This window comes from Pavona decussata, unplaced genomic scaffold (assembly GCF_977016875.1).
Source record: "Pavona decussata unplaced genomic scaffold, jaPavDecu1.1 SCAFFOLD_234, whole genome shotgun sequence".
NCBI lineage: Eukaryota > Metazoa > Cnidaria > Anthozoa > Scleractinia > Agariciidae > Pavona > Pavona decussata.
The window spans coordinates 990648-1008511 of record NW_028145639.1 but is presented as its reverse complement, the minus strand read 5'-3'; the positions used below and the strand labels follow the sequence as shown (position 1 = coordinate 1008511).

Here is a 17864-nt window from a genome sequence, read left to right as displayed (position 1 = left end):
ATCGTCCACCTTTAGAACATTTTGGATAGATATATTTTGCAGACATTTAGCGCTGTAATTTTAGTTATTTTCTGTCAAATTTGCTCCAGATTTCCAGGAGAATGAAAGGCGGAAGTTACCGCGAAAAGTTCCGCCGTTAAGTCTGTTACATCCCACGTATTTCCTGTTGTGATATACTTTATCCTCTGAACTTACTTAACGAAAAATAAAAAACAAAAAACAACTATTTCGACACTCGACATTTTAATTTCAAAAAAGCATTCATGTTAGTTTTCTTTCTCTCAATTGAGTCGATGAATTTCACCCGGTAGCTTCATTTAATCGTTTTTCAAGTGCAAAACTCACGCATTCGATATCTTGTCTAATTGTTGTTTTCATAGCCTACTAACGCAAAACAACGCTAATTGATCATTTTATAGCAAAAATCGTGCCGACTTTCCGAAACGCATCTGTTTCCAAAGGCATCGTACGTGATGAATGTTTTGTAAGCAATCTGCCAAAATACGTTACCTCAAATGTACCATATTTTATTTTACCAATTGGCAAAACATACGTATGCTCCGAAACGTACACGCTCAAATCGTAAAACCGTGTCAGGCCCTATTGCAGAAGACCGCTGATAGCTTCACAAAAAAGGAATACTCTACTCAGCATGTTCAGAGTGCTTTCAGCAACTGCCAGAACACTTCCCCGAATGTAACATTGCGCTTGTCACAATTTTGTGAAGAAGGCCATTTTAGTGCGGACAATCAAACGTAAGAAATATCAAAGGGCGTATAAAACGTCGATAAAAGATAAATCTTCAAGCCGGTTGCTTTTTGTCCTTAATGGACTGGGTGTTTGTAACTGATCCGGTTCCCGGCTGTTAACGTTATTCAAAAACACATATTTCTTGGCGTTTCAGACTGTTGACATTGTTGATTGTTAACTGAGGTCTAGATTGTTCAGTTGTGCAGCCAGACTCAGGGAAATAGTAATGGGAAAAAAAAACTATTAGTCCTTAGCTGAGTCTACAGTTACTTGGCAAGTTACTTTGAAACGTTGGGCCTGTAAATAAGGAAGGAAGTTTTCAGTGGCCTTCGTGACGCAGGTCATGGATGTAAACGTGATACGTTTCTTGTCATTGGAGAAAAAAATTGGAAATTTCGTATTTTTGTCTGAAAGGTTGAAAATTAAGATTGACACAACTTTGTCACGCCGACTATTTTAATTATCCTGTTCTTTATTACATGTACAGGTGAAAATGTTCTCGAAAAAAATGTTTTTGTTCCGGTATAGATTTAAAGTGGACCAAACCTTTTCGTCAACATGAGTTTCCTCATGCAAAATTGCATTGAAACTTATTGGAAAGAAAGGCGATGAAACATTTCTTTACATATTTCAGTTAAAGTCGGCTACTGCAGATTGAAAGGCAGTGAGTGAAAAAGGGAAAGAGTTTTTTTCCCAGTTCCAAAAAAGGATCATACATATGTCATATTACAATGGAATTTGTTCTTGAAACTATTGAGCGTATTGTTGCGTGATTTGAGTAAAAGTTAACACGGTTAATCAGTTAAAAGAGAGAAGATACACGGGTAAAACGCCTTATCACGTTTTCTTCGGAAGTTTTCTTCGGTAAGTCATGTCAACACGCAAAAAGCGAACGAAGTTTCGATGAAAGATAAGCCTTATGCTATGCAGTTAGGAGATTTGATCAGGCACGCAATTCAAAACTTAGTCACGTAGTGAGCTCAGTTTGTGCACTCAACACCACACGTGCTGAAAAAAAAAAAAAGAGAAACAGAAAAGCGTCGATCACTGAATTCCTGATCGAATTAATCTCCGCGCCCGCGTTTCCCGAGTGCCTGTTGTTTCGCAGGCAAGAGCTCTATGTTTGCAATTCATCAGTGGAGATCGTTAAATTAAATGTGCAAACGTTTTGCTCCAAACGATAAGTCTCAGTTCGGAAACGCTACAGGCCAAATTTAGGCGCAGAAAAGGTTAGATTAGTATACTTTGTTAATAAAAATGTCTACCGACAAAATTCTCTGCGCCTCTAGGAAATATAAAAATTTTGCGAGCTGTTTGCGAAAGCTGATAAACTTCGCGAAAAAATAAAAGGAAAAGGTTTACTCACTGGAAACTTCTTGAAAAAAACTGATATGGCTATCGATTTTACTGAGCACGATTACATTTTTTTAATTAAAAATTCTTCATGCATTTAATTATTTTGTCATGGTCATTTTTAATAGCATGCACTGTGGCTCACGCAATCGTACTCAGGAAAATTTTCCTGAAACATTAACACTTACCCAAGTAGAAAAAATTAATAAAATATACAAACTAACATTATGTACCAGGTGGTAAATAGCGAATGCTTCGCTAAATTGAGGTATATGAAGCTTGTCGTGTTACAGTGCTTTTGTAAGTATATTCTTTAACATAAAATCTTGCGTTTCATTGCGGCAGCCGATACAGTGTCTCATTTGTGTGTTTTCAGGAAGAGCTAAACTGCGCTCGATTAATTCATTTATGGCGGAAAAGAGAAATTACCGTATGCGCTCTGTTTCACACAAGTAATTTCAACCATGCACAACCGATCGCAACTCGGCTTTACAATGTTTTTTTTTTCCTCAGAATATCCGGTTTTTTATTTTTCCTTCTAGCCGGGTATTTAAAGCGTGGCTCTTGACTAACTTATCTCCTTAATCTGTATTTAGTTGTGTAGTTTGGTGTAAAACGTGATCACCAACAACGCCCCGCTGTGGTTCATCTCTTTAAAATTCACATTGTATTGAAAATAAATCCTATTTATCCTTTACCTAATCAGGCGTGGGTACAAATCCGCATATTTTTTCGTCCAACATAAAGCAAAATATCACTCGTTATTTATCCAATTTAAATGCGTTTTTGTCACTATGAAACGCAGTAATTGCTTATCTCGAATTGCTGTTGTAATGCTTCCAATACTAATAAACCAGAAGCCATATTTGAAGCCTTCTTGGCACAAAATAGTTAAGTTGGAGACATTCGGAAGATCTTTAATATTAGCGCCAACAATTGAATGTTTCCAAAACAAATACAAGAAAAATATCCTATCAACACATGTAACCGACTTTACTCGGGGCAAAGATGTGGAATTTTACTTATTTTTCAACCAATGCTATACTTGCAGCCTGCTGACAAAGTTGATGTCTCCGTTCTGAATGTACTCTGACATAACCATTAGGCTGAAAATCGACCTTTCTCTCATGCACCACTCGAGTGGGTTATCTAAATATAGACGTGTCAGTCTGCTATTGTTCCACCTGTCGATATCTGTCAAGCCATCTACAAATTCAAAACATTTAGCCGTCCTGTTCATCACGTCTGCAGTTCATCTCCGAACAGCGAACAAGAAGGCCACTCCAAGAAACGAAAGCAATCGATAAAGAAGTTGAAGAAATATTTTGAATAGAGGTAAGCACCTTTTTTCGATAGTTTTTAACACTGCTAGAACAACCACTGTGGCTACTCGCGAATTGGCTAGTGGCTCGTGTCAGTCACACGTATCGAATACTTTTTGGCTTTATCGTTATCGTTTGAAACCTGTTAAATATTTTTAACTCCTTTCGCCCTTAGTGAAATAAATACTCAATGAGTGCACAACTATAAACGAAGGCGAAAACGAGGTAAAAGGTTTGAAAGAACTGTAGGTGAAACGATGGAACAAACTAGATCTCGGCACGGCTAAGTTCTCAAATTCCTCATGGAATAAATAATAATTATTATTATATATTTATATCACGCATGCATGGAAGCACAACATATTCTTGAGAGGAATAAATGCGAAAATGCGACCAAACAATAAAGTCATTTTAGTGTCGATAGCGGTTAAATACGAACAAAATTTGAAGCAGTTCTTGGATATTCTGCATAAGCGTATCTGCTATCCTAAAATATTTAGACCGTCGGCTTATCCTCTAGCTTATACATTATATGACTAGTGAACTGAAATAGTTTGAAGTTCGAACCGGCTAAGACTATAATCATCACAGTTTAATTTCTTAAATGATTTTCATCTATTTTCTGCGAGTTTTCAAAAACAATTTAAGGTTTACGTTCTCATTTCACATTGTCACGTCATGTTCCTCTTCCTACATTGTACTCAACCGGCGCGAAATCCGTTTAGCCGGCTTCCGTGTTCAAACAAACACAAGAAATAGAAGCTAAAAAAATATAAAGTAAATAATATTTTCCCTGGTTTCATTGTTTCCTTTCCCAAAGGACAAGCCGATATTTGCCTTCCGTGTGAAGAGTGAAATAACAAGTTATAATTTCACCTTTTTTTGTTGTTTTTGTTTACCATAGAGCTTTGCATTATGCATGTTGACGCATTTGTGCCCTTGGCCGGCGAACTGAAAAGAATGTTTATCATGCGATGCTAAGTGAATTAAAGGATTTCTGCAGTTCCTCAGTCTTTGGGGTCTTTCAATTAATTTGTTTTTTGCTGGAAGAAGGTTACACCGGAGGGAATAAGAGCTGAAACGCCTCTCACTTAAATCCCTATACAAAGCAAACTTATTAAATCGATTCGTGCGGAAAGTACCAGAGAACAAAATATCACGCGATAAATATTCCAATATCTTTGAAAATTTGATGGGTACATTTAAAGCCGTCTGAAGCCGAGATCTTAGAAAGATGATCTTGATAGGAAACAACATTGCAGACTAAACTTCTTCGTATGAATTACATGGAATGGAAGCTGAACCACAAGTTCCTGAATGCAAATGTGCTGTCAAGGAAGATTTAATTCGACAGCAATATTGACCGAAGTTTATTTACAAGTCGCTTTGAATTCGTTGCGTGGGAAAGATATGGTTGAATCATGGTTGAATATTAGATTTACGAAATCTCGTGACTTTCTTAAAAGTACAGAACGCCAGTAGACTTGACAACGGATTAAAGACAGTCGCGTCCTGTGATCAGTTAGATACGCTGAGAAATCGTTTTAATCAATCGGAGTTTGATCAATGCATTAATTCAGCTGTCTCAGACAGTCGAAAGCGCTGTCGCCTTGGAAATATAAAAAAATTAAACATTTCGAATCTTCATCGTATTCCTCTTTTTATTAGAGTCTAAGCTCGAATTTTTTTTAAAAAATATACCCTCTTTCTTCGTACATGTTGATTTAAATTCAAATGAAAGCTATCTATTGACCATTCAAATGAAAGCTACGGAGCAGACCTTTCTATAAGTGCTGCTTGTTTCAAGTGGAAAACAAAATAGTCTGCCATTCACAGGATGTATCAGGTTAATTGGTTGAGTTAAACGCCAAATGTAAATTCGTCTGCTGAGCCGCCGGCTTTTCAAGTTACTTCAAAAAGCTTAATAACTGATATTTACTCATATGTCATCTTTCGTCCTGGAAGTGTTAAGCGAGGGCAAGGGTTCTCCTAAAAAAAAATGTGTTCCTGTTTGTAATAACGCCGGTCAAGTTCTAATTTTCCTGATATCATTTCATGAGTACAATGTCTTGATCAGTGCAAAACTAGTTTCTCAGAACTAACATTGAAAGAAATTGCTTGCACTTAGGAAGGGGGGGGGGGGGGGGGGTGGCAGCATAAAGAGTACTGTAATTTTCACTTCCCCCTCCCCCAAAACATGCCAAAACGCCACAAAGTGGAGTACAGGGGAAACCCGTGAATACGACCACCTTCGGGCCGTGAAAAAGTGGTCGTAATAACGAAGTGGTCTCATTCACGAGGTTGTAAAACGAAGGAAGCGACTGGACTTACAGTTCGTTCGGGGCTCAAAATAACGAGGTGGTCGCAAGGCGGGCTTTCACTGTACTAAATTGACAATCCGGCTAGCCTTCAGTTAGGGCATCTGGGTTATTTTCATAAAAAATTGTTCAGCGAAAGTTTAATGCTTTGTCAGCTTTCGAAAATTTATCCTCTTAAATTGATATGCATGGTATAAAACAGCTGAGTTGAGGGTGGAAAAATCATACAACACGGATGCCCTGAGGTGGCATGGCTGACGCATCCGAGACTTCCGGCGAATTCTGCTCTCTTCAACGTACTCAAACTAATTGACTTGATAGATGATGTCGCTGATTTCCGCTCGTTTTTGTTGTCTGACACTTAAAACCTGCCTTCAGATAGCAGCCATTGTTCGGTGAACACTCAGTGAACAATTGCAAGTTATCTTCTTAGTATCAAAAGCCAGAAAGACTTTGAAACTTAAAGGTGTTGTTAATCTTGATTTAAGTGGCTGCTTGGGTGGTCGCTTACTAAGGAGCAGATTGCCTCGTTAAGCACTGTGTATTGACGAATCCGAAATGTCTTTTGCATTGCAGAAATGAAGATTATCTCGTGCAATATGACAGAACGTAATATTCTCCGGGAAGAACATTGCTTGAGGCGCGATATCTTGGTACAGAATCTTCTTCCCATCCAGCAAGTGGATGTTTTAAACTCTCCATCATCGTTGACGTGTTCCTCACAGTTGTCTCGATCCTATGTAAAACAAGTCAGCAGCGTGGCATGGCCCAAAGCTAAACGTGGCCGCCCTCGTTCGAACTCATACCCATTCATTAGGCGTTGGTGTCCTTTGCCGCGGGTCATAGAGGAGGATGAATCATTGGAGGAAACGCGCGCACCAGGGACACATCCATCTGAATCTAACGTATCAGTCCAGACAGTAAACTGGACGGAGAACAAGGTTTCACTGGAATTGCTTAGCGAAGTTAATTCATTAAGATCTTCTTTGGCATTGGCGGATTCGTCATGGCCCAAACTGAATCAACATTGTCGCCCTCGTTCAAACTCGTTTCCATGCGTGGAAACGAGTTCACACGCGTGGCTTACGCGTGTGAACCTTCTGTCACGTGTAACTGAAGAACACGAAACGCGGACAGTGGGCGAAATTCCTGGTATGGCAAATCCACAGGCGCCGCAGCTGCAAACTCTTAACTGGACTGATAACAAACTGCTAGATAAAATCAACTTGCTAAGATCGACTTTGTCAGCGACTGGTCTCTCTTCCAAAACTCAAGCACCTTATCAGTTAACCAAACCCACTGTAACAATGTGTGTCAGTGGCAAAGCGCCAGTTGAATCACAAGCCTCAGGTCAAGATTCTCCAACAGTACGTGAAAGGGATTCAGTGGAACACACAATTAAAGCTGTAGGGGAAGTTAACAGCGCCATTACGACGAACATTCCCCACATTCGCAAGCCAGATTCAAACTACATTTCACTTATCAGCGGCTTCACGCATGAGAAATGGCAGCAAGCACATGCGCAGTCCAGGGCGAATGACCCTGAAATAAATAAACTCGCAACAAACTCTGAACTGAAAAGGGAGAAAAACAGTAAAAAGCTGAAATGTATTGCGTTTTCTCCAAGGAAACTATTCTGCTCTTCTCCACGGCAAAACGTCCGTGGACAAATTTCAAACAGTTCAGAATATATTCCGCAGATGGGATGCTAGACAGTGTAGACAGTACACATGACGGTACTACAATGCTGCATGGTCTCCTTGTACGTGTACCCTTTCATGCAATATGATGCATTTGCGACTATCGGGTCAAAATTTGAAACATTGCTTACTCTGCAAAGAACACGGAACCTCGCCCTATGACCATGTCGTTATAACGCGGTTACACCAGTCATACCTTTTACCCCGATCAACTGATATTTCATGCAGCGACCTTCTAAATCTTTTAAGGCTTGTCTTTGACCAGAGTTGCGCTAAATTAAAACCATGTTTACAAATTAAGCGATGAAATATAGCTCTTGCCTGAGATATCGCGCTTTATTTGTTTTGTTTTAGCTGTTGTAGTTGTTGTTGTTGTAAGTGTTTTTGTCGTCATCGTCAATTTGACATGAAAAAAAAAAAAAAACAAAACGCCATTTGAAACTGACCATAATAGGTGCGCGAATGAAGTAGTATTCAACCCATCAAGGCTTTGATCAATTAATAGAATTGAAAAGGAACTACAGTACTTCAAAACGTGTCACAATTTCATGAATGTAATGCATCAGCCAATTCCAGAAGTGTCCGTACCCTCCGGGCAGTAGTGGGACATTTTTCCACATTGTCCGTCCTGGGGGTCGGGCATTAACCTACCCCAGGGCATTTGACAGACTCGTGGTTTTCACCTTACATCACCTGACACTTCCTTTCAATGATACGATGAAGTGTTAACTATATCTGACGAGGGCAAAAATGAGATGGTAGATCTACAGAACCAACGTTCACTGGTGCAATGTCATTACGGGAGAAATAAGACTTACCTGAGAACGAACAAACCATTTTTTTTTTTTTTTTTTCTGAACAGCCGGCATGTATAATCTGATTTAGATTATCTTTGGAAAGAAAATCGTAAGTTTCCCTTGAGTAGTGCTGTATGATTAATTGTGTGATAAAAAAAAGGTTGTGCTATAAATCGACGATGTGGATTTTTCTTGTTATAAGCTGCTTTAGATTTAAGCCATTTGGAAGGAGATTAAATATAGAAATCATAGATTAATTAAACATAAATTATGTAGATTTATGCTGTAAATTTGCATTATGTGACTCGCTCTTGCTGAGCTTCTTGAAACGGAATAAAAATATTAATTATAACATTTTTAACAGCTTGGTTGTAGTCTTAATTAAACATTTTCTACCTTTTTTTTTGTTTTGTTTACTTTTTGTTTCTGCTTTGGCTAATTTCTCTTGACTGTCATCATTAACCTGGCCAATCTAGAGCTTCCCGTTGTCTCAGTGGACTAGGTCGCAAGCATTTGCGTCAGTTTTGAAGTAATCGATATTTTTATTTGTAGTATCGTCGCAAGCATTTGCGTCAGTTTTGCAGTAATCGATATTTTTATGTGTAGTATCGCTCTAAATTTTACGAATTGTGTTGCACACTGAACACGTGAGCATCCGTGATCATTTCCCGCGTTGTCAGTCCCATTGTCGTGGAACAGTATGGAGGCTATGAATACCTTATTGGGAGTATGAACATTTTGTAATTCGTACCAGGGCAACTCTTCGAATTTGTTATGAATCTCAAACCTCCACTATCTTGAACCCAATTTCCCTGGCCCACACAAAGCTTAAAATACAGGGACTCCATCATCCCTACCCGACCCACCCACCTACCTAGCTATCTGGTAGTACTAACAAAACTGCCTCCCTTCCTCCCGACCTTGCCAGTTCAGGCTGGTAGGTAGGTAGATCTGCAAGTAGATAGATAGACAGACAGACAGACAGACGTTTATTTTCTAATAGAAAAAACATACCATTGATTTAATTGCAGTGAACTAGAAACAAAGACCCCTATCTTAAGCCGATGATCAGTGTTTATTTAAGACAGTAAGTTCATCCCCGGACGTATGTACAGTGGAACCTCTCCTTGCGGACACCTCTTTAATACGGGCACCTCTCTATTACGGACAGTTCACTTGATCCCTGAGAGACCGAAAACCATATAAAGCCTACCTCTCTAAAACGGACATCTCTATAATGCGGACTCTTATCCCTGTCCCCTTGGTGTCCGTAATAAAGAGGTGCGACTGTACCTGGAATATTTCAACATGTTCATAGAGGTTGTCAGTTTTCGTCTTCTATGTGGGACTTAGCACAGTTTAATCCTTCTTCAGATGACGGGCTTGGCGATGTAGCATCAGTAATTCCACTAATCAAAGTGATATATGTTGAGTCTGGTTTACGCGGCGTTGTTGTTTCATCACCAGCCGATAAATTTGCAGTAAATGACTCCTCGGACCCTGACCTTTCATCACATTCATTGAAGACATCAGATTGAGTCAGGACATCATTGGAACTTGTTTGATGACAATTGTTTATGTTCCAGTGCTGTAATACCCGTTTCGGTCTGCTTACAGGAGCGACGTTAGAAATGTTACCATATATTCCTGTATTAAATGTGAAAACAGAACTCATACGCTTCAGCCATTCGGGAGAGACGTTGTTATTTGTCCAAGAAACCTTTTGGATTTGAGCCGGCATTTGTGACTCGAGGGCCAAGACGTCGCCGTTAACTTCCCGTTCTTCTAATATCCGTGGAAGCAGATTTATACACCTTGACATCGCTTTGCTGTGACTGGACTCTATACTTCACAATCAGAAATCGCCCGAGAAATCCAGGTCGTCGTGATAAACCGTATTTCCAAAGTCTGTAACACGAGCCGAGTTTAGAGGAAGCAATTAATAATTTAGTGCCTGGAATAATGGAACGCAGGCGGTCTGGCTTTTCCCAGTGGAGCAGAAACAGCAATTCTACAGCATATTATCACGATACCAATATTTATCCTGTAAAAACCTGTAAGAGTACTTGTCGGGGAAACTCCGTACATCAGTTGAAGATGTTTCTGTTTGCTAAAAGATAACCACCAGTTTGGAAGATATATAATTTTAAAATATTTCGAAGTAGATCAGTTTTTCTCAGCCTCGCCGGGGCCTCGCCGTCCTTGTTTACAAACAGCTCTAGTGGTTTCTGGATAATGTTTCACCTTTCCGAACGATCGTAAAAACACACAATATAAAATACTCGAATCAATTTTCTTGATGGCGGTCTGTTTACCACGAATTATCAGTCGATTGACACGAATGCATCCAATATTTCACAATTTATATCTCTTTGTGCACAATATTCAGTGGACTTTGTAAGATTCAGAACAAAGCTATTGCTTATGAGAGCTTACGGGATTATCCGTTGATTGGTTCTGCTCATCATTATCACCAGTTAGGGATTACATCAATAGAAGTACACACAGCTTGGTATTCAGCTGACCAATAGTGTTTAATTGTACTTCTGTGCAATCGGACTTGTTTAAAATATCGCGCCTTTGATCTTTTTTAAACCCAAAAAATAATGTATATTGCCTTATTTGTGTTGGCCTTGCAGTGAAGAAAGCAAATATTGGCCAAAAAATATTCGGCTACCGACAACTAAGAACTTTTACTGGTTCAAAGACAAAGAAATAAAAATTATTTGGGGGAACTTTTGTAGTAACAGCTAAGACCGGTGCTACAAATTATTCGTTAGCAGACGTGTGGAACTTTACCTAGCTATTTATTTTCTGTATTTATGATAAAAAGACGTTATGATTAACATGCGTTTCTTTATCGGGTGTGTATTAATTAAAATAAAAAGTTGCTTAAAATAGGTACGCTAAAAACTTGCTGCATATTTAAGTAAAGCTAGACGGCCGGTCCACACTACAAGCAAAAATACATAAAGTCTAAACTGTTTTCAGTTTGAGGTTTAAGGTTTAAATTAATAACAGTACAAACATCATTGTAACTTGCAGGTACAGTCAATGGTGTTAGTCGTTTTTGGACAAAAGCTTTTGTTTTGTTTTACCTTTTTGTACTATACCACCCGCTGAGATCTAAGCTCCAAAAGAAAGTTCTGCTATCCAAACTTAAGATTTCATTCTCAGACTTAATAAAAATTTTGAACAAACTTATAAAGCAAAATAAAGAACAAAACATGTAAGTTGTACCAATTACTCTTTATTTGGATTTTATCCAAAGGCTCGAATATTACAATCACTTTTCTCAAAAATCGCCTCTGGAGGTAAAGGCCAGCTTAAAAGACGCGTTATTGAACTTTAAGCCAGCCTAGCCTTTTTCCCGTTTGTTCTCTCTCTTGGATACAAAAGGTAGATTTAATTAAATTTCCAGTAATTTAGGGAGTTATATGAGCCGTTAATTTTTCGTTCAGTTCAAAGCAGGGCCGAAAACACTTATATTGTTATTAAATGTTCATCTCAATGGCGCCGTTTTTCATCAGCAAGGATGAAAACAAAAGAAAAGCTGTGATGCGGTTGGTTAAATAGTCACAGCATTGCACATGAACACAATGAACTGATAGACTGATAGGAGACACTGACAACACTGAAAGAGTTAAAGAGATTACTATTGGAAAGAAACATCGACATCGTTTTAGTTTCCTTAATCTCTTGTTGTGCGTCAATTAACTTCATGGAAGCAGAGTGCCCCCAAACATGAAGCAAGAAAGCCACGAGAGAATGATCTTTTATTTTTCACAAAATTTCTCAGGCAAAGTAACCGAGAATCAGTGGAACCCTCGGTTATCAGGTGAAAAAGTAGACGAAAACAATACAAGACATGCTGATATGACAGGAAAGTCAATCATGCTTCATAGAGGTTCATTTATCCACAGACGGCTCCAAATCAATTGAACTTCAAATAGATCAAACACATCACAACGACAAACAAATAATCTGCATTCATGTCGGTCCGTGTCAATTGCAGGAAAAGAAACACAATTCAATTACAATTGGAACCAGTCAGTTGCTAAGGAAACCGCAATTTAGCCTTTATTGGCAATGCTGTTTTCTGAAATAGCACTTTGGATACTAAAGTAGGAGGAGAAGTAAACAAGCTGAAGGCACCAAACGTACAGTGGCCCTCCGGCTCAAGCAGTGCCTTTTTTGTTCAATACATCCGAGAAGTAAAATTATGACGGGCAGCCACAGCGCAATCAACAAATCATCACTGTCAAAAAAGTAAGACACTTCCACTCGTAATTCCTTTTACTAGATTTCTAACTCTAATTATGTTGACAATTCCCTTCTTTTTACTGTTGTATTATGAAGCGTACGTAACAATACTATTAAAGTTACCGGTGCGCTAGTATAAAGTTATCGTTATTTGCTTTTGCTCGGGAAAATATCAAAGTTATTTTTTAAAAACAACAAGAGCGACTTTCATTGTTCGCTTTGTTCGCTCAGCCGTTCAGTGGACTTCAATACCAGCATCATGTGATCGATACCACTAGCCGAGCGGGCGGCAAGCAAAGGCAGGTCGGTCCATCGTGCCCGCACGAGTAGCCAATCCGCCCAGCACAAAGCACCTGTATCAGAGAACAGGAACAATACTTTCTAAGAAGAGTAGACGAATTCTACTGTAGAACTGCAGTAAGGTACACTTAGGAATAGATAGGCAAGTCCGCGATTAAAAAAAAAAATGTGTCTTTGTGCCGTAAACTGAAAACGCAAAACTGCACCTTCTTTGTCAAGTAAGACAAATTGTGCAATCGTCTCTCAACAAAGATCCTTTCGTTCTCTTCTAAGAAATGGACAATCATGTAAAGATGTCGTAGATTAAGTACTACTTTACAATCTTTCATCAAACGATGGCCTCCTCTCTGATCTTTTGCGCTGAACATTCTAAAGTCTTCCCTAGACTGCAAGCACTCCCTTTCTGGTCAGTCGAGAGGGTGCGCTCACAGCGCAGCGAGACTGGAGCGAGGAGAAATAAACTTTCACGCCTCTCCCCAAGCTCCCCTCCGCTCGTTTGCTCCAGTTTTTTCGCGCTCGGCTATTTCGCGCGACCTCTCGACTATCCAGAAAGGGACTGCTTGCAGTCTAAGTCTTCCCAATATAATTGCACTTTGCACTTTTTGCTGACTAACACTCCCTAATTAAGCGTGAAATGACAAACAGTTACCATGGTAACTAGAGGCAGTCGTCAGTATTGGCTTTTTTCTCAGAGTGGACTCTTCAACGTAATGTTTGTTTATTGTTTACACGCACGCGAGTGTCGCGGGCCCAAAAGTACTTAAAAAAATAAACAAACAAAACTAAGAAGCGCCTAAAGTACAAGATGGATTTCATGGCGCTAGCAACCATTGTACTCCGAATCGTTTTATCTGGCCGCAGCCTTTGTCATTAAAAGACTAGAAATTCCACCGTTGTGCTGAAATTAGGCGGATATCGTGTTGAATTGAAATCAATAAAGAAAGGTATTGTTTATATTGAGTATAGTAACTGTTATGAAGCATAAATGATCCGTGTCTTACGCTATCACTCAAGCACATCTCTCAAAAAATGTATCAGTGAAGATGTATCAGTCATCGAACTCAAGTAAACACTTGTAGTCAAACTGTCAAACTGGCAATCGTATTTGTGGTCCACCTTGAACTTTCGTTGGAGAAATGAAGAAAGTAATGGCAGATGGCACCGGTATCGTTTCTCTTTCTTTCTTGCCCTGAATTTGTCGATATAAAATTTTAATAGTTCTATAATTATTCAGTCTCCACTTGGGGGTCAAAACAGACCGACCTAACGGCCAGAAAATGAGCTTCTAATGAGCACTTCTAATTTGTATCTTTATGGCTGTATTGTTAATACTCTTTTGTACAATTTTTAAAAGCTTCGGTAGCTACGAAATAAATCAGTGAAGCGACAGCAGTTTTGAAAGACAATTCAAAAAGTGTTTGGTTCATGATTCCGCACACTATACTCTTACAAATTCCTCAAGGTATATAACTAAATCGCACAAACAGCGTGAATTCGGTGGTAAGTGAAAATATTAGTTTTTTCTTGATATCATTGATTTGGTTTTTTATTGAACTCTTACACAGTTTGAAAAGTCAGATGTCATTGCACGCCATAAGGTTAGATTAAGAATTTAGAGTCTTAAAATTTGGTTGTGGTGGAGATTACAGCAGTCGACGCTAAAGTACAATTTTAAGTATACTCCGGCCCACTTTTGCTGAAGAGTATCAGTCTGATCAGTGATAGGCCGTTCAAATCAAACAACTACATGAGAAGTACCTCTATTTTCGCTGTTACGATTGCCTTTTACTGGTTTCACCAAGCAGAACGCTGAAGAGGGTCAATCAGTTTTATACTTGAAGACGTACAGATCAGTAGAAAGTCCTTCGCAATGAGTCATGGCAATTGCAGTAGTTTAATTCTCGACTTTGCGTATTGAAATTATATTCTTTATATTCCAGTTTTACAAAGCTTTCGTCAGTTCACTGGTGGAAGTAAAAATGGAAAATGTTGCAGGTTTTGACTCGCACTGGCTTTTTTCTTTTCTTCTTTTTTGCCGTGATTCACAAAGAAAAACTTTATGGTGTCGCAACCCTCAAACACTTTGGGCCGGCATGGAGCTCGACCAGCAATAATGCTAGGAGCAATCGACGCTTGCATTTTTACCTTTTCGTTTGATGCAACCAACACTGATGTTGTTGCATCATTATATGTTGCAACATTCAGTTTTTTTATACGGCCTAGGTGGAGTTCCCATAACCAGTTAGCAAAACTCCAGCAGAAATCACTGGCGTCAATTTGTTGTATAAAGGATATTTCTTCCATTTGGTCCCGTAATCACGTGATTTATATGCGGCTCATTTGTCCATACTTTACTTGTCTAATATCCAGGAGCAGATGACGATCACGATCGCTCGTCGATATTGTTGAAGATCACATGTCATAGTTTTACGTGAATGTGGCCATCTTCTGCTTTCCTTGATAACATTTCAAATAGTTTTGAGTCATCCTAGTACGAGCTCCCTATTCCTTCACGAGCATTCGTTCAAAAAAACCAAAGGAATTAAAGAAGTTAGGCTCTCGGCTTCGAAGGTGATCGCTGGCAACTGAGTTGTATTGAACTCAAACGGTTTTGGATTTCTGTTTTTCTTCTTTTGTTCGGATCCTTGAAGGGAAAGAAAGCGTATTATGCGAAACGTTATTATCGGTTTCAGACAAGTACTGCCTTTTTACCCGCGCTTCATAACTATAGCTGGCATTTGTAATGCAAATCATTAATCTTGTGTTACAATTCATATCTAATACTTAGTATTATTTACATACTATTTACTTTCTACTTTTTTTCAGTACAGTCTTCGGCTTACAGATCCTGTCTTGATCATTGCAGTCACGAGCAGAGACCGTCCTAACTGACTCCTTCTTTTCAGTTTTCCTTTTATACAAATAAGCCCAAGTTTTAAAGACAGTTGACAACTTTTTTCAACACTATCCGAGCTAATGGCGCAAGGAGACAGCGTTATCTCTATGCTCAGCAGAAGAGATCAGCTTAAATTCCTTGCGCTCAGGGTACAAATTCCTCGAATCCACAAGTTGGACTGGAAAGAGGACAGGGTATCACGTGACTGGCTAGAGAAGATAAGTGCGCTGAATTCATCTATTGCTGGTGCGAACACCATAACTATTGGTGAGGAAATTGAAGCAGCAATAAGAAGCATTCACGACAATGAGAGCCAAAGGCGAACCAGCCTTAGCGGTTTGCCCAAACCTTGTAATGCAGCGCCGTTTGAGCTGCAGCAGAGTCATCCGGATGAAAGCTATCTCGACCAGGAACCTCAACCGCTTCCAGAGATTCGGCTTGAAGTCGGAATGTGTCACGGTCGTAAGCCTGACTCTACATACATTAGTTTGGTCAGCCAAACCCAGATACCCGCCAGCTTCTCGGCGCAGATTTCAAAGAGACGTCATTCAGATGGAAATTTCATTGTTTCACAATCAACTCCTGAAATGAAGTGCATTATAGTTAAAGAACATTCACCACCGCCTCCTGTTTTCTTTACTCCACAAGTGAACTTGGAAGCCAAAAGAAAACTTAGTTTTGAATACATACAGGAAGTAAGTAAGTTAGGATGTGTGTTGCAAGCGAACTAGACTACTTTGGGAGTGACATCTGCTGTCAGAAATTGATTGTATTTTGTAGTTGGTCAGTATGCTGCTTTTTGTAAAAGCATGCTTTAAATTCCGCACTTGAAAGAAACAAATGTTGCTATTAAGAGATACGGTTCATTTGTGTATGCCAAAGCGAATGAGAACCAGATTCTACTGGTCAAAGAGATTCAAAGTGTATATGACAGAATTTTGTTTCATTTGCTTGGCAAATGTTCATGCTTGTCTCGTTAGAAAATTGAAAAAAATTCCTTATGAATTTTTCTTCCCTGCTTTTGAGGCGTATAAAAGCGTTAAATTTCACTTCCCTTCGGGTGCAATACCGCGCAAGACGGGAGACTGGCGATAGTAGGGCTTTGACGTCAATACAAGATCACTAGTTTTGCAGTTTCTTGATGATAATGATGACTCCCGCACAAGTTGTCGAAACGTCCGTCAGTCATCTCATATAGTCTGATCTTTCTCAGGGCTACACTCATGAACTCGGATGATAATAATTTGCCTATTTATGAATCATTTTGTTACCGGTCACAGGCAAACCATATTAACTAGGGGCAATGGCAGTTGTTGCTTTTAATCTAGGAGGACCAAGGTTGAATCCACGAACAAACCAAACTTGGTCACTAGCGATGGTTTTGAAAAGACAAAGTGCTTGAACTTGAAAACGCTGGGCCAATTATATAAAAACTGTTCAATTGAGGCCTTACACTGCTGTTTAAAAACTAAAAACTAAAAACTGAAATCCAAGCTTTCGCCGATCAACGGCTGGGCCAATTGTTTTCAAGTTGTATCTAGCCAAGGGTATTAAACAATAGTTCAAGCGTAAAATTGAACCATATCAGCTTTTGAGTGATACTTACTGTACACTTGTCCACGTCTTATAAGTTAGCGAATTTGTATGTTGTTTTCACTTAAGGCCCGGCGAATTTTGGATGTTGATTAATATTCAGAAAACATTGGTCTTTAATTGGTCATGGTATCTTAATTTTCAGTATAAAGTTATGTATATTGTAAGCTAGAAGTACATATATAGTTATGCCTTGCAGATATGTTTAAGCCAACAAGAGAAAATAATTCCATAGTATATTATTGATTATAGAGTTACATGTAAATTATATAAAATCAATTTGCTGCAATGTAAAATTCTATTATAGTATTTGAATGACCTTACATTTATTTAGTTTGTCATGAAACAGTTTCGAATATTTTCATTAAGCCAGTAAATTGTCGTAAATAGTTCGCTACTAATCATTATCACAAGGTAGCATAAACGACAAAACAAGCTACAAATAAATGATCGGCAAGCTTATTCGTTATCTCTGTGGAAAAGTCGAACGGCGGATATGTCTTGAGATCGTACATTTTAGTAGCTAAATAAATCTTTAAGTGTCTTAATTTTACAAATAATGTTTGTCTGGC

General features: G+C 38.9%; 2 protein-coding genes across 2 annotated transcripts; both read left to right on the top strand.

Moving 5' to 3' along the window:
- The first annotated feature begins 2884 nt into the window (after positions 1–2884).
- On the top strand, positions 2885–8603 carry LOC146458017 (uncharacterized). Its single transcript, XM_085091243.1, has 2 exons — positions 2885–3438; positions 6320–8603. The coding sequence occupies exon 2, from the start codon at positions 6322–6324 to the stop codon at positions 7453–7455; it is 1134 nt and encodes a 377-aa protein (XP_084947369.1). The 5' UTR covers positions 2885–3438; positions 6320–6321; the 3' UTR covers positions 7456–8603.
- A 7089-nt stretch (positions 8604–15692) lies between these two features.
- On the top strand, positions 15693–16579 carry LOC146458016 (uncharacterized). The gene has a single exon (XM_085091190.1). It carries the CDS (start codon positions 15780–15782, stop codon positions 16428–16430), a length of 651 nt encoding a protein of 216 aa, XP_084947316.1. The 5' UTR covers positions 15693–15779; the 3' UTR covers positions 16431–16579.
- Positions 16580–17864: the final 1285 nt, after the last annotated feature.

Excerpts from the sequence above, each read along its gene's own strand:
- LOC146458017 (XM_085091243.1), top strand. The coding sequence starts at position 6,322 with ATGAAGATTATCTCGTGCAATATGACAGAACGTAATATTCTCCGGGAA.
- LOC146458016 (XM_085091190.1), top strand. The coding sequence starts at position 15,780 with ATGGCGCAAGGAGACAGCGTTATCTCTATGCTCAGCAGAAGAGATCAG.